The sequence below is a fragment of the Helianthus annuus genome, chromosome 5 (assembly GCF_002127325.2).
Source record: "Helianthus annuus cultivar XRQ/B chromosome 5, HanXRQr2.0-SUNRISE, whole genome shotgun sequence".
Taxonomy (NCBI): Eukaryota; Viridiplantae; Streptophyta; class Magnoliopsida; order Asterales; family Asteraceae; genus Helianthus; species Helianthus annuus.
In genome coordinates, this window is record NC_035437.2 from 24734913 (window position 1) to 24759509 (window position 24597).

A 24597-nucleotide genomic window follows, 5' to 3' on the forward strand; every position below is an offset into this window, starting at 1 on the left:
GCTTTTTTTAATTAGTTTTCGAGTTTTCGCGTTAACTAGTGGTTTTCATTTGAACCTTCCCCAATATTGATAACATGTATAATTGTGGGAATATAAAAAAACTTGTTATGTTCTTCCTAGCTTCTTTCCACAAGTTTAACAATATATAAATTTATTTATAACAATTTCTTAAAAAAATTATTATCCTAAAAATAATGTCTTGCAACATGTACACCCCAATCATTTTCACACTTCTGGCTGTTACTGGCTAAGGCTATGCCATTTTATTTTATTAATAAATAAAACTGATACAACACAAGAAACTATTATATAATTCCGATAAATGACTATTTCATTCGTACTTAAATCCATTTAACTACGTAATAATATGATTTTTTTTACATATATGGTATTATATATATAATGATAATAAGACATGACACAATCTTTCCCAACCGCTAAATTGGCAAAAACTAATGTCACGACTGTTAATTAGTATGGCCGTTCTCCTATAACATTCCCAACGGGATCATAGTTGCAAGTCATAAACACATCACCGCTATCACAAACCACTCTAGCACACCCAACGCGTCGAGTTGTTTTCCACACGATTTGTGTGTAATGCCCACATTGTTGGCCCGAGGCACAAGTATTAGCTCCATATCTATAGTATCTCTCTTCTCCAGCCCACGTGTTCACAGCATCCACAGGAGTCCATGATGATCCACTGCCCCAATATATATTCTCTCCTAACTTAAAATCGTCCTCGGGAAAGGAGTGCATCAACTGACAATCTCTTTTCCTTTGTCCCGCCCACCATTGGGCGTATTTTTGGAGTTGGAAATCCCACCCTAGTGGGATTTCCCACTTGGCTGCCCGAACCATGTTCTGGGCAAATAGAAACTGCAACGATTCGTATGTGCAACCGATGCAAAGTTGTTTAGAGGTTTTGTAGATGGTTTCGTTGTCGGGTTTTTTGTTGGAAGAAAGGCTTGGTGTTGAGATGGAAAGAGTTAGGGAAGTTAGGAGGAGGATGAAGGAGAGTAAAGAAGATGGTGTCATTTTTTGTAGGAATGAACTAGAAGCTGGCAATGATAGGGGAAGCTGTTTAGAGGAGTATATATTTGGTTGCAAAGGAGAATGTGACATTCACCAAGATGTGACTGCCATTGATTGAAGTTTACTAGCCTAACATTCATGCAAAACCATGTGTGGCGTGGGGTTCATTTTGTGTTACATACATACGTACATACACACATATATATCTACACACACCAACTCTGGTTACTTGCTCATATATAGGGTTTTAAAAAGAGAGAAGGAGAAAAAGATACTGTCATATAAGTGTATTATATAAATTTATTACGAAATTAAAAGTATACTACAAATGTTTATAAAGTTGTGGCAGTTTAAAATATCTATATGATTTTGTATATATGTACGTATATGTGTATATGGTATATGTTATATGTATATATGGTAGTTTTGTTAGTTGAACCCGTGAATTATCTTGATGCATGTGACACATGTTTCTTGCTACAAAATGTGACGCGAGGACCTTCTAAATTTGTTTTCTTTTGTCACGGGTCTCCAAAGCTTCCAAGCAACAATTTTAATAAGTTGTGTGAAAATGATGAATCTGAATAATATGGGGTTGAAACCTTTCTAATACTGTGTTTGGAAATCATATGAACTAGTGGAATACCTGCGCTTTGATGCGGGCTTTCAGTCCGTATCAGTTTGGTTCGTTACTATACAAGTACCGGTAACTATGTTGTTTGGCACATTAAAAAAATCATTAAAAATGAATGTGGTACCGGTACCAATGTTATTTGGTTGTATTGGTTTAGTTTTAAAGGAAAGAACAAAAACTAACGATATTTGATACGTTCAAATAATTTTATCTTATCCTGGATAAAAATTAGCATCCCGTAACAAATATTCGAAATTTATAAAACATTATATTAAAAAACTAAATCATAACATAACATTGATGACATGTACGTATGTATTTTGAGCACTTGTAAATTATTATTCACAACTCGATTTTAAGTATATCATAATGACATATTTAGAAGTTTATAAAACATTATATCTTAATAGTTATAAGGAAAAAAATATAATATGTTTAAAGAAATTTTAGTATAAAAATTATTACAAAAAAGGTTTATTTTAAAATAGTAAAATAAAAGGCACAATAAAAAAATTTCTAAAACCTTTTCCTTTGAAATAGTAAAATAAAAGCCACAATAAATAAAAAAAAACATTTTTAAAATCTTTTCCTTTTGACACTTGTAAGTAATATATTTCACATTGTAACTTATGTTTAATTAATTATAATTTACTGTACATGTCCTTTGCATTTGTTAAGATATATAATGGTTAGGGTGATGAGTTCGGGAACCCTGTACATGTAAAAAACGAGCCGATAAATATAAGGAATATTGGATTTTAATAGTTACAGCTATTCGTCGTTGGTCGCTAATAGTCTCAATTTCAAAAATAAACACTGGCAGTCCCAACTATTAACATATTTTCCTCCAATGTACCCCAACTAACAGACTCCTAACGCCGTTAATCTCTGGTCGCCGGAAAAACGTTTTTGGCCGGAAAACTCATTTTTGGCCGGAAAACTTAACATTTTCATCACAAACCTCTTTGTAACCTTATTACGGTTCTTTAGAAACCTTTTTCTAGTAAAAGCTCAAATTACTGAAGTCGTCGGAAAACTCATTTTTTCGTCGGAAAACTTATTTTTGGCAGGAAAACTCAACTTTTTGGTTGGAAAACTTAACATCCTCGTCGAAACCTTTTTGTAACATTAGATCTGCCCTTTAGAAACCTTTTACTGGCCAAAAACGGTTTTCCGGCGGCCAGAGACTAACGGCGTTAGGGTTCTGTTTAGTCAGGGTCCATTGGTGGCCAATATGTCAATAATTGGAACTGCCATTTGTTATTTTTGAAGTTGAGACTATCAGCGGCCAACGACGAATAGTCGGGATTCTTAAAATACAATATTTCTAAATATAATGTTTTATATAAAAAACAATAACAAAATGATAAACGGACCTTTAAATGGACCATGAATAATTACTTTATTATTTTACTCGTTTTTAGTTGAGTTTGAAATTTATTTATGAGCTTTTGTTTTAATATATACATACACAAACATACACTTTTATATATTAAATATAATTTTATATATTAAATATAAAGTAAAAGTAAAAAATTTGGGCTTTCGAAAGAATGAGTTCTTTGTTGTCGTCCACCCTGCGCATGACGCTATCAATGGTTGTTATATTAGCCAAAGTTTACACACAATAAGGACTAACATCTATTTGATCTTGATAGATAACTATATGAAAGTATAGCCTAATCAAAAAAGTTCATTTTGACAATTCATGGATGCTATTTGGAGCTCAAATTCACGTTTTGGACAATAAGCATCGGATTTTCTAATGTATTGTGGCAAACATTCGGTCGGTATTTGGTTTTCTTTATAGTACAGTACGATACCAGACTCAATATAACAGTCGAAAGAGGTATGCCCAAGGGAATATCAACACATATTTTACATTGACCGAAAACCGTAAAACTAATACCGATACCGGTTTGGATGATACATATACCAATATGATGTTATTCGGTCAGAATTTATTCAATTTGTTAAGGCATCGATGGTATTGGTTCAGTTCATACCAAACAAACAAATAATCAACTTTTATTGATACATAGGAAAAAAAAAAATAAGTATGTAACAAACAACACATTCCGAATTATATAAGCATTATGTTATCTTAAAAAACAAAAAAAAATGTGAGCCAGTTTTGATGACACGTATATGTGCTTCGATCACTTGCACACTACTATTCGAAACTCAGTTTTGAGTAAAGTCTATATCAAGAGGTATATAAAAGCAAGCACGTCGCAATAGCGTATTCGAAATGTTGTAAACATCTTATTTTAAAAGTTACAAGAAAAAAAATATTTTAAAAATCATTATACTAACAAAATAAAATATAAAATATAAAATATAAAATATAAAATATAAAATATAAAATATTGAAACCTATGAAAAATTGATTTTGTCCCACAAACAAAGTTAGGTATTTGTTGTATTATGGTATAATGTGGTTTAGGAAATAGTTCAAACTATTTTATGTTAATAAAACAAAACATATTGAAAATGAAAAGAGGTTATGATTCATCTATATACGTAAGTTTAACATCAAGAATTAACCTTAAGCTGATACCAAAATTATCTTCGAAAGCTAATATCTTCAATTAGATGTGATGTGTAGATGAAACTTATTCTAACAATACAATGGAACTATAATACAATCGAAAAGAATAACAACTTCACGTTGTAACAAACCTATGCAATGCGACTTGTCAAGTCACAAAAACAATGGTGAAGATAAACTAAGTAACACTAGGTTAACTCAACTGGTTTGTCTTGCGAATAATAATCGATCTCTATTCTTCACTTGCCAATGAGTCTGATTCTTCTTCAGCAAAACGAACAACACCGGTGAACTCATTACAATGAGGAGAGGTTGGGGGTTCTCCTTGTAACCACCCTCCGGCGTGAGAATAAGTAATCACTTTGAGGATATAACTGTGTGTATAGAGTGGGGGAGTAAGAAACGGATCCTTAAACCTAGAGGTCAAGCCTTCTATTTATAGTCGGAGATTTGTGAAGGAGAGGAGGCGCCAGTTGGTCGTTTGCCAGCTGTCCGACCAGAAGGAATATCCATTCTGTCTTCTCTGACACGACCCGGTCTTGTCTTGTACTATGGGCATTCGTTCCAGCTTAGCGTCCTTTTGTTCTTGATGTCGCCCAGTCCCTCGCTGTCCTTTGAGGATCATGTGACAGGAGCATCTTATGATTGGTGCCACCTGACGTCCTTTTCTTTCTTCTAGGAGCATCCTTTTCGTTGCCATGTGTATCCTTCTAGATCTTTCCAGATTGTTCTATGTGGCAAAGTCTTGTTTTCGGAGTTGTGTGGTCCTGTTAATGCGTGCTCGCGCATGTCGTTTGGGACCATACCTCTTCAAGTCTCCCCCCCCCAGTCCAGTGCTGCTTCTAGATGAGTTTATCGGTTGGGAGTGGCTCTGGACTTATAAGGCACTCTTGTATTTGAAAGACGCATGCTTAAGTGATTCAGGTCGGCGTATGGGGCATAGGGTGTTGGTGCATATGTATGTTGACTTCGTCTTGTATTGTGTCTTGTATCTAGATTGGATAGAACAGAGCTCGGTAGTCAAGAAAATAGGGTTTTAGAGTAAATTGTCCAGTTCTCACGAACTGGTGATGTCTGGTTCATGGGGACTGGCCTGCCTATAAATATGAGAGCTCATGTCTTCATTTGTAACATTCTTGATTCCGGTAGCAAAGCTCTGCCGAAGTATCTCCAGCCTGTAAAACATTCTGAAATCAATACAAGAGATAGTTAAAGTGATTTTAGTGTGTATAAAGCTGAAATAACTCCGATACGTCTGATTTCCGCCTTTCGTATTGGACGAGATCTCTTCTGAACGACTCGTTTGGTCGTCACAACGATCCTACAAATGGTATCAGAGCTCAGGAGGAAGAGTTCTTACCATTTCAGCTTGATTTCACGGATATATCTTTTTTCTACTCATTTCTACTCATTTCTACTCATTCTTCTTCACAATTTCATCAAATTTACTGAGTTTTTACAGTTAAAATGATCTGATTTCGTGATATAACTCGTAAAACTGAGTTTTAATCAATCCTTGAACAAATCAGAACCTAATTCCACCTAAAACTTGATCAAAATTGACAAAATCATTCAGATCGTTCGTAATAAGTATCAGATCGTTTGAAAAAATTACTCAATTAGCACGAACTGATCATTCACATCGCACGACCTGGTCAAATCATTTGAGAATATTCTTCAGCTCGCACGATCTGGTCCATGTTGTTTGAAATTGGATTTCAGGTCGTACGGTGTGGTCAGGTTGCATCGGTTTGATCGGGCCACTTAGTCAACTTTATCAGCAATATTCATATATTGCATGTGAATTCATAGTGCGGCCAAATGAAACTGAGTTTTTGAATTAAAGTTGTCGGCAAAAGTGTTTTTGATAATAGCAGTTTGCATGTGATGTAAGTAATCTCGGCCCAATCATATTCTTGTGACACTTGATGTTTGTCGGCCATTAACTCAATGGATTGCATGTGAAGTACAGTGCTTTATTAGCTATCGGTCCAATCAATTTGTTTTATCACGAGGCCCATTTATTATAAACAGTTCTCGGTCCAATAGAATAAGAGTTACATCAGATATTGCATGTGAGTGATCTGTATGTGAGCATTTAATAATTGATCAGAAATATACTCAGATTGTTTGAAATCTTGCCAAGTCGTGTGAAACGTCAAGTCTTCTGAAAGTTCAGTTCGTACGGTTTGAGATATCATCAGGTCGCACGACTTGAAGTCCTGGTCGTTTGAATCTACCTCAGATCGACGAAAGGTCCAATTCGTGTGAAAAATTTCCAGGTCGCACGAACTCGAACCAGGTCATTTGAAAAGGTGACCAGGTCGTTTGATTTTAAATCCAACTCGCATGGGTTGAGTAAACATCACATCAGATTGTTTGAATTAATTGTGGTTAAAATGTTTGACGAAAAGGAAAACGATAAACTTGAAAAATAAATGATTGGTTTGATGTGTATTAATAGGAAAGAAGATGAGAAAGAGAATGTTTGGGTTAAAAGACTTGAATGTTTTTTGTGTAAGAAACATGAGACGGTGAATGAGTTGGAAGACCGGTATGATAAATTACTTGACAGTTTAAAAAGGTACGAGATAAGATTGTCAAATGCTGAAAAGATATCAAAATTTGCAGACGCGTTACCTTTAGAGTGGGATGAATTCTTTATTAAACTAAAAAAGGATTCTAGATTTTCAAAGTTTTATCCAAGAGAATTCATCAAAGAGCTTATAAAACACAATTATGAAATTAATAAGAAAAAGAAAAAATTGATAAACGAAATAGAAAAGAATCTAGATAAAATAAGTTTGGATGTGATTCTTGAAATAAGCAGAAGAGTCAATATATGTCTTGCAGGAGAAAAATGTTATGAAATATGATATTAAGAGGGGTTGTTATATAGATGAAAATTTGAATCCTCTTGATTTTATTAAAATTTTTTCTGCAGGTACATTCAAGACAGAATCAATTCCAAAGAATGAAGAATCCGAGAAAAATGAAACTTCAAGTTCTGAACCAGTGTGCTCAAAATGTGATAAATCTAGATCAGACAATGTCAAGCTTCTGAAAGACGTGGAGAGTTTGACATTTTTAAACAAAATTTTAAAGAAAATGAGAAAGAATTTCAAAATAAAATAACAATTTTAGAAAATGAAAAATTAAAAATTGAAAAAGATTTTAAAAATCAAATAAAAATTTTAGAAAATGAAGATGTGTTTTGGATAAAATTAGAAAACAAAATTTTAAAGGAAAATGAAGAAGAATTTCAAAATCAAATAAAAGTTTTAAAAAATAAAAAATCTGTTTTGGATAATAATAATATTGAAAATCAAAAAGAAATAAATTCTCATCTTGAGAAAATCACTCAACTTGAAAATGAAGTTGAGATTGCTAGAAATAAAGTTGATTATTTAGAAAAGAAATTGAAAGGTTTTGTGACCTCGTCATTAATACTAGATCATATATGTCCAAAACCGATCAATGAAATTCCAATAAGTGACAATGTCAGAAATTATGATAAAGTCATAATTGAAGATTGTGATGATAAATCTGATGATGAAAATGATAAAAAGAAAATATTTTTGAAATTAAAAGAAAATTTTCAAGAAACTGTTTTACAATCTACTGAAAAGGTGAATGCTCAACGCAAAAACCTTTTAAGAAAAGTGTGGAACAAAAACAAAATGTTAAAAATTCTAAAAATTTTCAAAATAACATTAAAAGATCATCAGTTCAATCATCCAATCTTTATAAAAAATCACAAAATTTGAAAATCTAAACTCATAAAAAGTTGATAATAAGTGGTGCAGGTTTGACCACGGTGCTCAAAAGTCAAATCAAGCTTACAGGAGAAGATGAAATGAAGATTTTTCAAAGACAAATCATCACAATGATAGAAAACTGAGAAATGATGAGTACTACAAATCAAATCAGTGTTATGATTTAAGTGTGTGGTTTGAAAGTGGAGAATGGTATGATAACAGGGTGTGTTACAAATGTGGTTTTGAAGGACACATTGCTGTTAACTGCCAGAGTCAGAGATTTGAGACAAGAAGATGCTATGAATGTCATATCAGAGGTCATATTGCAGAGATTGCCCAATGAGATCAAAGGGAAGATCGAGGGCTGTATCTCATAGAATGGTGAAGAAAACAGTCAAAGTTGAGGAAAAGCCCAAAGAACAGAAAGTGAAATTATCACAAGGGCAAAAAGATAGACTGAGAAAGAAAAGAAAGAAAGCGAGAGAGTATTTTGAAAAGATTTTGTCCTCGGATACAATTGTTGATTCAGATAAAAGTTCTGATGAAGCGCTTTACTCAACAAAGTGTTAGTGCATACATCTGTCGACTTCGTCTTGTATCGAGTCTTAGTCTTAGAATGTTAGATTAGGGCGCTTTGTACGAGATTTCCCGACATGTCCGTATAAGTGAAACCTTATGAGAGGTTCCGCTTATTCGTACATGTCCGTATAAGTGAAACCTTATGAGAGGTTCCGCTTATTCGTACATGTCCGTATAAGTGAAACCTTATGAGAGGTTCCGCTTATTCGTACATGTCCGTATAAGTGAAACCTTATGAAAGGTTCCGCTTATTCGTACATGTCTATAAATACCTCTTGAGCGAAATCATTTGTAACACTTCTGAGATTCCATACCGAGGTGCTGCCGGTGTGAGATTTGAATGTAAACATTGTTATATCAATCAATAAAGTGATTTAAGTGAAGATCTAGTTGTTTCTACGTCAGGTACTTATTTTCCGCACCTGTATCTGATCAAAACTCCTCTGATAGACTCGTTCGGGTCAGAATTTGATCCTACACAAAGAATGATGAGTCAAGTAAAACGAATTCATCAGATACAAATCTGAGGACAAAAGAGAGAATAAAGAAAGAAAAAGTTGTTGATAAAACTGAACCACTAACCGAACAGTTTAAAATGTTCAAAAATTCAAAATTTAAGGTTGGTGAGAGTTTTAAAAGGTTTAACAAAAGAAATGTGAATCTTAACAACAAAATGTGGGTTGTTAAGAAATCAGATGTTAAATCTGGCGATGAATTTGTTTCTTCGGAAGCAAAGGAGCCAATTTCTGGCGATGAATCTTACTCGTCAAAGTCAGAGGAGCCACCAGTTGAACTAAACAGAGAAAAGTCAGTACCGCCAATGGATGATGTCAACTTTCCACCATTGCGGGCTGCAAATTTTGAATAAAAAAGGAATGTTCAAACACCGAGTGAAAATAACTCGGATGCATCCAAGGCTGGTCAGGCTTGGATGTCAGCATTGTTTTCTTGAAAATCCTGACTTGCCGGAGCTCCCAAGTTGGTAATCGTGGAGCATGAATCGGCATCATTCTTGAAAAATGTTGTTGTTAAGAAAATCTTACAAGTGTTAGATTTTACAAGTGGTTGAAAAAAGGAACAATGTGATGAAACCCCATGTTTGTGAAATGACAAACAAAACTAATTTTCCGGAAAAACCATTTTGATTAAAACAAACTTAAGTGTTTTGAAATCATAATTGGAAAATAGTTTGTTGTCAGGGGAGTTCTGATTGTTTAAGCCAAGTGGATGGCGAATTGAATCAATTCAAATCAGTTTGTCACTTTATTTGTACAGTTTATTGTTTTCAAATTTTCCCGAAAAATCAAAAATTGAAACATATTTTTGATTTTAGGGGGAGTAAAAAATTTAGAAATTTTGAAAATTTGAAAAAAAAAATCCAAAAACAAGATAAAATCCAAAATCCAAAATCCAAAAACATTAGAAAATTTGAAAAAGCCAAAAACATGATAAAAATCAAAATGAGTTTTGTTGTGAAAAAAAGGAAATGATAGTACATCAGTAGACTATCACAGCATGCTAAAGATTTAGAAAGTTAAATATGTGATAAGCGTCTCACTGATGATATGCCAGTAGGTTTTTACACGATTAGTAGATTGTTGTCGAGATATAAACCTAAATATCAAATACTTACTTATCTCATGGGGAACATCTCTCGGATATACAGGTAACCCCTGAAATCTTGTTTGAAAGATTTTCTATTTCTGATATACTAGGTCTTTATGCGTGATGATATCTGGGATATTATACCGGGACTTCTGATTTTGCGGAAGCAATAGACTAGTCCTCGTATAATATTCTGCACAGCTTTATTCTTAAAGCTCACCCTCAGCATACAAATGATGAAACATTGAAAAATGCTAATCATGTGCTGTTGAAGAAAAGATCCCCAAACGGGACACACCTAAAGACGAGCCATCATCTCTCTGATTGAACGGAAGTTCTAGCCTGAGCTCTCATGGTCTCGCATTACCCGTTTACAGATATCATTTGTGTACATTCACCTGTAAGACTGAATATAGGAGTCTGGATACGGGAGTATATTCTGAGGTGGGACACGCGAATAAGTTTAAGTCTTTAAAACACTAATTTTCGTATCTCGAAACAACTGAACTTTGTGTGAAAATTTAAGTGGATCAGTATACTGACAATCTAAGTGAATCGTTTAGAACTTAAAATGTTTAAAGCTAACGGTGTTAGTGATATGTCTCAAAAACTGATATGATCCTCTTACACAAACTCACAAAAATATTGTCTGTAAATATTTCTTTACTGCTTTTCATTTAAAAACCAAAATCCAAAAAGAATGAGTTTCAGTATAAAGTTTTTGAAAAATTAAAAAAGATTATATTTCATCTTACTTTCGATAACTGATGTTGAAAAGATGATTTTCAAAATTCCAAGTGCTAAACATGATGAATAACAGGTTTGGGAGAGTTTATTTAGAAAAAAAAAAGAAAATGGTATTCTTACAAGTGGCCATCAGAGATTATAAATGTAAAATTATTTTGGATGATATCTACAAGTGATGGTTTGAGATTGATTTTACAAGTGGTGTCTAAATGGTTAAATTTTTAAATAATTGAAAAACTAACTTTTGGGTAGAGATATGTGCAGAGGTTGAGCCAGGTTTCGATTCTAGATCAAGAGCTATGTTTGATTGCGATCCCGGAACAACTTAAGGGGGAGTCTGTTTGCAAAAGGGAGTCTGAAGATAGTAGAGCAAGTTTTGAATCCTACAGTCCACGCTAGCTGCTAATGCTGAAGAATTTAAAGAACCGAGAGATCTAGAAGAGTCAGATTGAGATTCTGAGAGAGAAAAGAAGAGAGAGAGATTGAAGGATGCTTACAGTGTCAGATACTTTAAAAAGAACAAGAAGACTGATCAAGACTGAAGACTCGTCATGCTAAAGACTCGTACCGAAGACTCGTCAACATCCAGGGGGAGTCTGTTGGTGCATATGTCTGTTGACTTCGTCTTGTATTGTGTCTTGTATCTAGATTGGATAGAACAGAGCTCGGTAGTCAAGAAAATAGGGTTTTAGAGTAAATTGTCCAGTTCTCACGAACTGGCAGAGCCAGTTCATACGAAGTGGCCACTTCTCACGAACTGGTGATGTCTGGTTCATGGGGACTGGCCTGCCTATAAATATGAGAGCTCATGTCTTCATTTGTAACATTCCTGATTCCGGTTGCGAAGCTCTGCTGAAGTATCTCCAGCCTGTAAAACGTTCTGAAATCAATACAAGAGATAGTTAAAGTGATTCTAGTGTGTATAAAGCTGAAATAACTCCGATACGTCTGATTCCGCCTTTCGTATTGGACGAGATCTCTTCTGAACGACTCGTTTGGTCGTCACAACGATCCTACATAGGGTGCTCCCGTGAGCCAAAGTGGTATATGTGGCATAATATATTGGAAAGAGCTAGGACGACGTGCGTAAAAATGGCGTATAGAAGCCAAAACGGCGCATGGGAATGGCATACTGAAGTGAGCCAAATTGACCTATGAGAATGGCGCATGGAAGTGGCGTACTAAAATGAGCCAGAACAGCGCATGGAAATGGCATACTTAAATGAGCCAATATGACACATGGAAATGGCATACATAAATGAGCCAAAACAGTGCATGGAAATGATGAGTAATGTTTCTTCTAAGTGAAGTTTTTTGCTAAGCACGTGTGCTCATGGTTGGTGAGACTGATGGCGACGTCTGTCATTGTAGCTCTGCAGGTTGAAGTGGTTGTCGCATCGGGGAGTGTAGGAGTCACTTTTGCAGGGGTACGTCAGGGTGACAGTTTGCTTTTTTCCGGCTGTGTCAGGCGTGTGGCGGCCACACGCCCTAAAATGGCGACTTTTTAGTTTTTCCCGCCTGATGTGTGGCTCCCCCATTGGATGAGACTATCCACTTGCTGGTACTGTTTCCCATCGCATTAAATGCGATGGGTATAATTACCGGAGGTTATACCCATTCGGAGAGATATCTTTCCACATATGAATAATTAGTGAGTGAGAGAGATGTCACACCCCAGTCAATGGCGGAATCATCGGGGCATGACACTAGGCAAACTGGATTGCTCAAGAGAATCCATAACAACTATTTAGTGACAATATTTAACGAGATCATTATCCCATACTAATGAACAAATATTTCAACAAACAGTCATAACAAATAACAAGTCTCTCAAACAAATCAAGATCCGACAACCTAGATTTTTATTTTGGGTTTCTAGACTTCCTGTCTGTTTGCAGCAAACAATTCATCAACCTATCACATACGGTAAAATAAAGTCATACAATAATGTAAAGGTGAGTACACAAGTTTGCATAAATATAGTATAAAAGCGTTTACGCATAACCAGCTTGTAACACGTAAGTTGGTGAACCAAGTAAGCTATCAACAATGATACAAGCTAACCACATAACTGCGAGTAGAGTATGCGCGCCACATGTTCACCGAAACGGACAAGTGAAGTAAAGTATGTGATCCTTAACAACCCCTGAATTAACAGGTGCTGAGTCCAAACTATAGTACTATCGTTGCTAAGGGCGGTAGGGCAAGTCATCACTGTGTAACATAGCAACAAGTATTCAACTAATCACGTATATCATGCGAGTGGGGTTAGCGTTTTTAAAGCGTTAAAGCGAAAAAGGGTTCGAGTATACTCATAGTGGGTGTCTAGCAAGTAAACACGGTATGAAAATAGATTGAAGGGAGCGCCGGATCAGCCTGCGTACCGGAACAGAAGCGTAAGTCCTCCAAAGTGCTGAAATGGTCGAAATCGAAGTGTCGGGTGGGAAACAGAGGCTTCGTACGAAGCCAGTGCCTTCGTGCGGAGGTGGGGTCTTTGTACATGTGTGGCTTACGTTGTCCAAAATCGAGTGTGCTTCGCTTCTGTCTTCGGGAAATCGATTATTCATCCCTCCAACCTTAAGCTACTAATTAAACTTAGAGCCGGAGAGGTCTTGGTTCAAGTCAAAGGTGAGAATTGGGCTGTGTTGTGTGAAATCAGTGCCTTTGTACGAAGCTGGGCTTCGCACAGAACAGTCCAGCTCACATTCGTGGCTGTTCTTGGCATTCGGAGCTGTGTTGTCGTCTGAATCGAATTGGTTTTCGAGTCCTATTCATGACGGTTTCGACAACACTTCGACCCACTATCCAGTGAATGAAATATGTACAGGTTTGGTCCATTTTGGTGTAACAAAATCAAGTCTAAAAGTGGTTTTAAAGGGTTTTCACTTGGATTAACACTTGGTGAGTGTGAGATCAGCATATTTCTAACTTGGGAAGCCATAGCTAGGCCCAATACACTCGGTTAAGTGCAGATCCATTGTAACACAAGAAGATTTGATGAAAAAGATCAAGCTTTTCATGAAAAGGATGGAGTTTATTTGAAAAAGATGAAAGTTTACATAAAAGATGAAAGTTTTAGTAAAAAGAAAGGAGTTTGGATGATATCGGAGTGAATCTTGTGGAAAATCGTAGTGGAAAACTTTGTGTAAAATGTAAAAAAAAGAAAAATCTTACTTGAAAATAGTTGGACAGCAATTCGGCAGCGTTTTGGAGAGAATGGCAGCAAGTTAGAATGAGAGAGGAGGGCTGGCTATTTATAGAAGAAGGCTGGTGACCTTGTTTCGAAGCTGCTGGCTTCGTTCGAAGGGGCCAGTCTGGTGTAAAGATTCTGCGTTTCGCGTGTAGGATGCTCGTTTGGTGCGTTTTGTTGCGTTATTTAGTGTGAGTACGTTAAGTATTTTAGCGAGACATTAAATATTGTGTTGCGTTACATTTTAGCGAGATAAATCGAGTTGCGAGTGCGAGCGTTTGAGCGTTTTGAGCGATGCGTTGATAATCACGTAACATACTAAACAAGTAACCACACAAATAACACAAATAATATAAATAAGCGTTGCGATAAGCGTTCAAGTAATAAGCGTTTAAATAGCAAGCGTTTGAGTGCGATAACTGCGATAAACAAGCGTTGTAAAATGCGTTTAAAATATAGTTTAACCCATAAAAATAATCCGAATCTTAGAGTACAAGCGTTTACGGTTGAAATGACGGTAAAAAGGGAACAACCAAAATACGGTTTGTTACAGTCTCCCCTACTTTAGGGAATTTCGTCCCGAAATTAAGTAGTAGACATAACAAAGAGTTGCGGATATTTAGCTTTCATATCACTCTCGAGTTCCCAAGTGAACTCGGCACCGCGTTTGCCTTCCCATCTAACCTTGACTATGGGAATGCGAGAGCGTCGAAGTTTCTTGGTTTCTCGATCCATGATTTCTACTGGCTTTTCCACAAAGTGCAGTGTCTCGTTTATTTGCAAGTCTTCAAGAGGTACATGAAGATTTTCTTCAGCTAGACACTTCTTGAGGTTTGAGACGTGGAAAGTCGGGTGTACGTTGTTGAGTTCAACCGGTAACTCGAGTCGGTAGGCCACTTTACCAATTCTTTCCAGAATCTTGAAGGGACCCACGTAACGAGGCGCTGGTTTCCCTTTATTACCGAAACGGATCACCCCTTTCCAAGGTGAAACCTTTAAGAGGACGTTATCTCTTATTTGGAGAATCTTGTCTGTCGTTTCTTGTATTAACTCAGGACCGGTGATCTGTGCGTCTCCGATCTCGTGCCAAACAATAGGCGATCGACATTTTCTACCGTACAGTGCCTCAAAGGGTGCCATTTGTATACTAGCTGAGTTTCGGTACCACACTTCATTTCCTCTTTCAAGGTATTCTCAATGAAGCATGCATGTTGAGCGACGCGAATTAGAGCTTCGAGATCATTCTGGGCTTGAACATTACGAATACTATGCACATAGCTTCGTCGACTGAGAGCATCGGCTATGACGTTAGCCTTACCAGGATGGTAGCGTATCTCGCAATCATAGTCGTTGAGAAGTTCAACCCATCTGCGTTGGCGCATGTTCAGTTCTTTCTGATTCAAGATATGTTGTAAGCTCTTATGGTCGGTGAAGACCGTACACTTGGTACCATAAAGTTAGTGTCGCCATATCTTTTACGCAAAAACAACTGCACCGAGTTCGAGATCGTGGGTAGTGTGGTTCTTCTCGTGGAATTTGAGTTGTCGAGACGTATACGCGATAACCTTGTCTCGTTGCATAAGAACACAACCAAGACCTAGGTTAGAGGCATCACAGTAAACAAAGAAAAGTCGATTTTAGAAAAGCATACACTTGAGAGTGTGAAAGGTGTCCTCTTGGTCAGAGCCCCAAGTAAAAGGTTTATCCTTATGAGTTAGGGCAGTGAGAGACACATCGATTTTAGAAAAGTCGGCGATGAATCGACGGTAATAACCCGCCAATCCAAGGAACGAACAGACTTCGGAAGGAGTTTTCGGCGTAATCCAACTCTTTACAGCTTCAGTCTTCGTGGGGTCGACGTGAATTCCTTGACTGTTGACGATGTGAGTGGGAAATTGAACCTCCTTGAGCCAAAATTCACACTTGGAGAACTTGGTGTAGATGCGATTTCCTTGAAGAAGCTCGAGAACTAAAAAAAGATGTTGCGCGTGTTCGGCTCTCGACTTAGAGTAGATAAGAATATCATCGATAAACACAATGACAAAACGATCCAAAATGGGTTTGCACACACGGTTCATCAAATCCATGAAGACCGCGGGTGCGTTTGTGAGACCAAAAGGCATGACCACGAATTCGTAATGGCTATAACGACTACAGAAAACAGTTTTTGGGATGTCTTGCTCTTGTATCCATAATTGATGATAGCCTGAACGTTAATCGATATTGGAGAAACATGTAGTACCTTATAGTTGATCAAATAAGTCTTCGATTCGGGGTAGCGGCTAGCGGTTCTTAATGGTAAGCTTGTTAAGTTCTCTATAATCGATGCACATTCGGAACGATCCATCCTTCTTTGTCACGAAAAGGACAGGTGCGCCCCATGGTGACGTGCTCGGGCGTACAAAGCCTTTATCCAGTAATTCCTGAAGTTAGCTGGATAGCTTGCGCATTTCAGATGGTGCAAGGCGATAGGGAGCTTTTGCTACAGGTGTAGCGCATGGGATTAAATCAATATGAAAATCGATATCACGAGTAGAGGGTAAACCAGGTAAATCATCGAGAAAAACGTTTGGAAAATCACAAACAACAGGAACGTCTTTCGCGGTTTTCTTTTCATCCACTAGTACTACTCGTTTGGATACAAGATATAAGCTTCAACTCTTTCGAGAGTACTTCACCGTAGACACATAATTGATCACCGTTTACAAGAGAAAAACGAATCATCTTTTCGAAACAAACAACTTCGGCACGATTCTCGTGAAGAAAATCCATGCCTACTATGACGTCAAAACTACCTAGTTGCATAGGTATGAGATTGATAGGGAAAACTTGATTGTTGAGTTCAAGAGTACAATCACGTAGAATGGAACTGACGGTAACGGTTCTTCCGATGGCAACTTCTACGTCGAAGGTCGTTGGGAGATTAGCGCGTTTACGTTTTAGAAGCTTTTCGAATTCAAACGATACAAAACAGTTATCGGCTCCAGTATCATATAAGCATGAAGCATAAATACCATTGACAAGGAACGTACCATTGACAACATTGTTGTCAGTCTGAGCCTGGTGGACATTGATGTTGAAAGTTCTTCTGCGAGCTGCTTGTGGTTGTTGATGTTGCTGTTACTGCTGCGGTGGTTGCTGTTGCTGCGGTGGCGGTTGCTGCTGCGGCTCTTGTTTCACAACACTCTATGGGCAGACATTTGCAAAGTGGTTCGAGTCACCGCACGTGTAGCAAGCGCGTGTGTGAACAACTTGTGCAGGAACTGCTGGGTTAACCTGAGGAGCGAGTGGTTGAGCCGGTGGTTCTGTGAGAGCTTGAGGAGCTTGCTGACGAGGACCTGAGCGGCAGTGAGCTGTGTAGTGCCCATAGAGGTTGCAGTTGACACAGAAACGACAGTTTGTTCCCACTGGATGATGATAAGTGCAAGTAGAGCACAGTGGGTGAGTACCAGTATATGCACGCTTAGCAGGCGGCGCGTTGGGAGTAACAACCTGACGAGACTGGGTGTTGGGCGGAGCTGCGACTACCGCACAGTTCTTGTTAGAGTTCCTTCGCTTGCGACTTTGGCGATTGGACTTGGGAGCTTGAGAGGGAGCAGTTTCGGTGCTTGGAGTTGCAGTAGCTTGGTTGAGACTCTTGGTCGTTGTTTTGAAAACTCCTGCCAAGCCTCGCTTGTCATTGATCTCTGCTGTGAGCTGATAAGTTTCCTCAATTGTAGCAGGTTTCGCTGCTTGAACAAAGTCAGCGACATAGTCGGGGAGAGCACAAATGTACTTCTTGAAAGATTTCTCAGTGTAGGTCCCCTTGATGTGTATGGATCTTCACAGAGTCGTCTTTCCAATCAAGAGTGCGGAATCCTCTTGATCAGAATAAGCAGAAAACAAGTAGATGAACAGAAAACAACAATTCAATCAAACCGGATCTTTATTGATTATCTATCAAACTGATTACAATCAATCAAGATCCCTCACAAACCCTAATTTCGTCCAAGACTAAAGCTCTCACGAAATTGCTCTCTCACAAACTGTTTTGGCTGATTAACCTAAACCCTAATGTCTAACCTTGTTTATATAACACAAGGTTTACAACTGGTCTAGGTCAAACATCATGGGCTGCGAATTGGACAGGCCCAATTCGCCCCCATCACCCAATTCTTTGGGTTTAGTTAGCCCAAACATTACAACTAACTATTACAAAGCTAAACCCGCTAACTGTTTATCGTTTAACTAATTACAAGATATCCAAAGACCAAATCTAAGCTGTTGTCACAAACATGCACCAACAAACTCCCCCTTGACAATAGCTTCATAAAAACTTTGTCTTGAGTCAAAACTTTGTCTTCGGTCTTCTTGCAATCTTCAAGTAATCTTGCACTGTCTTTGGTCTTTGGATAGCTTCAGCTTCAATAGCGTCTGTCAGCAACAGACTCCCCCTAAGCTGATGCATCCAATCACCAAATCTTCAACACGTTAGCGTTTGAGTAAACTCCAATTTAGCATTTGCAAAGCAATCTTCAAACTCTTCAATCTTGTCTGCAATTTAGAAAGGAGGTTCTACCATGCAGCCAATCAAACTCTCATCTTCACACTTCACAGCAACTTCTCAGCAACAAACCGCTTCAATCTGAACACTATAAAACCAATATCTCGAGAAACCATAAGAATTTTTCAACATAAGTTAAATAAATTATTATTTTTCAAGAGATTAGTTAAACTGTGTAACAGATTAAGCTTTTTCAAAATCATCAACACGCAAAACATTTTGCTCAACACACAAGAACCTGCAGAAGTTAAAATTTGAACTCACTTACTAACACCGTCTCCCCCTATCAGTAACAATTCCTCCAAGAATAACAGTTTTCCGTACGTTAAGAATTTTAAACATAAAAAGACACTATTTTTGTATTTTTATATTTTCTGAAAGCAAATAAATACAAAAGCAATAAACACTCTATTTTTGTGAGAATCACTGGTAAGAAGATCATATCAGCACAATCAAACTGTTTCACACAATTAGATAATTCTTTAATAAATTTATTGAAAAACAGTTCAAGACGATTACCAGTATGTTTGTCCACTTAAACAAAATGCATGAACATTTCAAGTACCATTACCATATGATACGTTAAGGTAATTTTATTACTGATATATGAGCGTGTCCCACAACAGGATATACCCCCACGATCAAGGTATGCACAAAGATTCATCGTAGTAGGTGAGTATACTGAATTCAAACTTTAAGATATCATGACGGTGTCTAAATCTGCATATAATATGTGTTATCATGTTTTTATTGCTTAACAATGAACACCCAAAGAAAGACTAATCAAATCCTGGAAATATAAACAGCACACTCTATCATGCAAGTAACTTCCCTACCACATATTTCACAAGTCCAATCCAGATTTCTGAAATCTTAACTGGGATTAGGTTGAGAAGAGAAAAGAATAGATCTTTAGGAGAGATGGTATAATATACAAATCAAATGAGATTTTCTCAATTTGATATAGGTTTCTTGGGTTTCTTTTGGGCACTTGAGGGCCTCTTTCGGGTGTAGTAGATCTATAGCGCAACAACGTACAGCTAGGTCAGCATGTATCTGGATGCAGCAGAAGCTGTCGTTGCCTAGCACCTCCAGGTCAGCATATATCTGGATGCAGCAGAGGAGGTACACGACTTTTTTTCAGAGAAGATTTCAGAATCAGATCAAAATTGTGTGTATCGGGACAATATACAGACATTCAAATAGAAATGAGCTAATTCCAAGTGACTTTCTTTCCTGAGGTCATGTACAATTTTAGTTCTAACAGACAGACTGCCAAGATATCCCTAGATGAAATAACAGCATAAAGACCCAAAACTTCAGATTTTGGCAATCTATCAACGCAAGAATTAAGGTCATTAAACCATACACCACTGATGCGTTCCCCACTCATATTCAGTTCATTTATGTTTATATCACATTGGTAAGTTGATTATTTCATGCTTTTTGCCTACTGGTACATCATATGATGAAGCTGCTATCACACTTAAGCAATTTAGGTTCAATTTCAGTGTGACAGTCTAACTTGCTGATGTACTATCATTTATTCTTTTCACACAGTGATAACTCATTTTTGATTTTCTATTTTTTTTATGTTTTTGATTTTTCAATTTTTTTTATGTTTTTGATTTTTCATTTTTTTTGTGTTTTTGATTTTTTTAAGAAAAGCAGTAAACTATTTACAAAAATTCTTATGAAAAACCAGTTATTCAGGATTCCTCATCCCGTTGAGTTCGACTAAGTGTTCAAAGCGAGCCCTGTCAAATGCTTTAGTATAAAGATCTGCCAGGTTATCTTCTGTGTCGACTCGATGTAATTCAATCAGTCGCTTTTCAGCACAATCCCGTATAAAATGATGACGTATGTCAATATGTTTTGTGCGACTGTGGTTCACGGGATTATTAGTTATTGAAATAGTGGCATTATTGTCTATCATAATAGGAGTACGAGTGAAATTGTTACGCCCTAACACGTTTAACCTTAAAGATGACGCAACGGAAAAAGGAGCTTTAAAATTTCTTTCTTTTTAAACGTCTTGACTTACTTGAAGTAAATTTTTAAAGTGACACTGTTACACTGAATACTCCCATCGAACTTATTTACAATTAGAAATATAAATTATTTTTATGACATTACTTATTCAAACACTCCCGTACAATATAACTTAAGACTCGGTCTTCGATCTTCACTTTTCAGTAATCCTCCGTGACTCATACAACCTGCATTCACACATACATTCATAACATTAGCACGCATTATATAAACTAGATTCATTCTCGTACGCTTCCCATTTCGTTATCTTCCTAACATTAAACATTCCATACGCGTATGCATTACCAAGTGAGGCTTCAATAGTGTACCTGCAATGCTTTTCATTCTCAAGGCACGCTGTTAATAACGTTATTACTTAACACATCTAAATCATGGCTGCATATATTCCTATATGCATACATACACGTCTATGTACATACACACCTTCCTATGTTTCTACGTACATACGTACACTTATACGTACCTTCATACATACATATATACACCTTCACATTCGCACCTACATCCCTACGTACGCATTCAAGATCTTACATATCACTACATACACGTATATTAATCACATGGGACCTAAACTTAGATTTATAGCCCAAAAACATTAAAGGCACGATCAAAACCATGCTTGGGAGATCCACCGTAGTCCACGGTTAACATACCGGAACATACGTTCCAAAAATTGACTTAAATAACAATTTACAGCATTTTGGACATGGGGAGGGCGTCGGCGACGGCCCTAGGGGGCGTCGGCGACGGCCCTTGGTTTTACGCGTAGCCCAAACTCTCCGTAGACAGCAAGATAAGGCGTCGGCAAAACTGTATTTTCCATGAGGCGTCGGCGACGGCCCCTATGGGCGTCGGCGACGGCCTCTAGGTTTGCCATTTTCTTGCTGTGTTGCTTTCGTCGATCGTACGCACTAAAACTTGCGTAACTTTTGATCCGTTTATCCGATTAACCTCCCGTTTCTTCCTACATGCTTCTAATTTCACATTCTATCATATGGACTTGGAATCCCATATCCGATTTAAGGAAATTCCTATCTTACACGCTTCCGGCTTATTATTCTTTTTCTAACTATTTGACCCATTCGTGCTTTTACCAACATAATCTGATTATTTGACCACAATGCCATATGGACTTAATACTTTTATTTTCGACTATCATGAAAGGTTAAATTCTCGTTTGCCTTGCATCCTCTTAACTCACTTTCGCTCAAAGGCTTATTTTGACCCGTTATGGGTATTTGCGCATTAAATGGTCTATGACATATAAAACTCTATACTTCGCTTTTATACTTAACCAAGACACTACTCGAATCAAATAGTTTGTTTCCAAACGACTTTTAAGGTCATTTGGCCGAAATACCCATCAAGGGCGTTTTTGTCAATTTAGCCCTATCCTTAACAACAAAGGACTTCCTTGCCTAAGTAACCAATCCTACTACTTAGCTATCATTCTTAATCACACATATCATACTCGGATAGTTGCTAGGATCCGTTTAATACTTCATTGATATCATACCCATTCATTCCTCTATGACCTCAATTATCATACTAATTAGATTGCACATGACTTTACATAAACAACTAAGAAGTAATTATAGAAATTACTTACCTCGTGCATCCGGGTTCGTATCCGATTCCTTGTCTCCTCTTGACCCGTTAGCCTTTCATGCTTGAGTCCGTCTTGACATGATTCCTATACTTTCATGTCACCAAATCACATTTTCGTTAGCATACATCATTGTACATGTTAACGATCATATCAACCGCATATTTCACATTTGACTTTCTTTAGTCAAAACTAACAAGCATAAGACATATAATCAATTTCATATCCTTTCAAACTAATGTAATTCATCATGTCATCACAAATAACGCGTATTAACATAACATGTACCATGCGACTTCCTATGATCCTACCTTTAAGACAACAAATCAAATCATGCTTCCTATGCGTAGACGCGTTGTTGACTTTCGGAAGTCAACGGTTTAACATATAACTTATGACATAACCTCATATATCCGTATTATTATTTTAGGCTGCACAAGCATCACTATATATATATATATATATATAACAATCATGATGAAATATGCTTACATCCACACGATCACCTAACTACGTACACATACTTTCACATGTTAATGCTTTCATTATCTCACATTTGACCACCACATACAAGGTGAGCCTATTTAAACGAAGTCATAACATCATTACTAGCAAGTTCACATGTTTTGTATTTAGTGTACATCAAATCCTACATTACCAATAAGAAATTGATCCAATACATGATGTGCATCCTCCTCGTTCAAGCATATGGTACAAGCTCCTAATGCACATTTCCACCCAAATGATATCATCAACAACACCATCTCATGAATTCCTTCTACTACGCGTCTCTTATATTCAACTATCATTAATTATATCATTACCATACTCAACACATATTCATTCATTAGTTAGCATGAAATTTCCCACACTATCCTACACTAGGCATTTCATCAAACACTTGGTGTGCGTACACCGTTTGATGCACAATGTACAACTAAATCATGCTTTCATTCCTATTTCCTATCTTCCTTCATCATCACCACTAAGAATTTCTTTAATTTCATACAATCCTTCAATCTAACCTATATTCATGTATCACACACTAACTAGTTCATAATATTTAAACAATTTTCACAACTACAAGATCATCACATAACATCATACTACTTGAACAAGTGGGTTTTGCTTCAAACCATGAAATTACTCAAAATCACACACAACATAAGTTCTATTTGGTGATTCTAATTCACAATCTTGCTTAATTTCATATCAATTTACGAATTGATCATAACCCATCTTGTCAAACATCATCAAAACATAAAATTCGACTTACTTGGTGTGAAGAACACTTGGGTGGTCAAGAATCTTGGTTCATGCATTAGTTTTGAGCCAAATTCCTCCCTCAATTTGAAGAATTTAGGCTGATTAGGGTTTTTGTTCTTCCCCTGCCCTTTCTCTCGATCGCACACCATCACCAAACACTGACTAACTTTTGGACAAGTGTTTTATTTATACATTTTTCATTTTAACCCCCTTATCTTTTATAACATGGCATTTATTTCATTTTACATACTAACTTGGTTAACTTCATGTGCACATGTGTTTTATACTTTCCATAGTTTATAAAACTTTACTAATAGTAGAATTCTATATTTATCATTTCTTTTTGCTAAATATTACGATTAAAGCATTTTAGTATATCTTACGAAATTTGGGGTGTTACAAGTCTACCCCCCTTAAAGAAGGTTTCGTCCCCGAAACCTTTCTCGTTCTTACTCTTACCCTTCTATTGTACTTATTCAATGGGCACGTTACAACCTAAGTCATTCGGGTCTTTGCAAAAGTCTTAATCATGAATAATCATGATGGTACACATTGTCCTTATATTCTTAAATTAGTAATTTGCCTTCATAATAACACGAGGTCAGGGTCTGGTCCAGAGCTCTTATTAGTGTCTTTTACTTTATATTGCTAGTTTCTAGTACATACTATCACTAGCATTTCATTCATCGAGTTTATTCCAATTGTATACAATTATTAATCGTGCAAACCCAAGTCTATGGCTTGTTTCTAACTTCCTATTTACGCATATTACATTCATATATTTGCTAATCGAAATAAATCGATTTATTTCATTCTACTCATACATCATATGCTATCTTTCATTTTGTTCACTACGAGCCATCCCAAACATTCCATTACTATCGTTACTTCCGATCATCCTTAAGCTCATAGGAGGGGCCGATATATTATCGTACACATGCTATAATCACTCAAAGACTTATTATTACAACTAAAATCACACTTCTTTTATCCGTACTTATCATGAGGACTAAGCATTATTTCCGTGG

At 36.8% G+C, this 24597-nt stretch overlaps 1 protein-coding gene and 1 long non-coding RNA gene across 2 annotated transcripts; both read right to left on the reverse strand.

The window, feature by feature from the left end:
- Nucleotides 1-240: 240 nt before the first annotated feature.
- On the reverse strand, nucleotides 241-1228 carry LOC110940187 (pathogenesis-related protein PR-1). Its single transcript, XM_022181742.2, has one exon. It carries the CDS (start codon nucleotides 1126-1128, stop codon nucleotides 472-474), a length of 657 nt encoding a protein of 218 aa, XP_022037434.1. The 5' UTR covers nucleotides 1129-1228; the 3' UTR covers nucleotides 241-471.
- Nucleotides 1229-20777: 19549 nt separating this feature from the next.
- LOC110938648 lies at nucleotides 20778-23705 on the reverse strand. The gene is made up of 3 exons (XR_002591556.1): nucleotides 23580-23705; nucleotides 22307-22390; nucleotides 20778-20864 (listed from the first exon to the last, which is right to left on the reverse strand). It is a non-coding gene; the product is annotated as an uncharacterized LOC110938648 (long non-coding RNA).
- Nucleotides 23706-24597: the final 892 nt, after the last annotated feature.

Bases quoted from the DNA above. Each gene is read 5' to 3' on its own strand.
- LOC110940187 (XM_022181742.2), bottom strand. From the start codon at position 1,128: ATGTCACATTCTCCTTTGCAACCAAATATATACTCCTCTAAACAGCTT.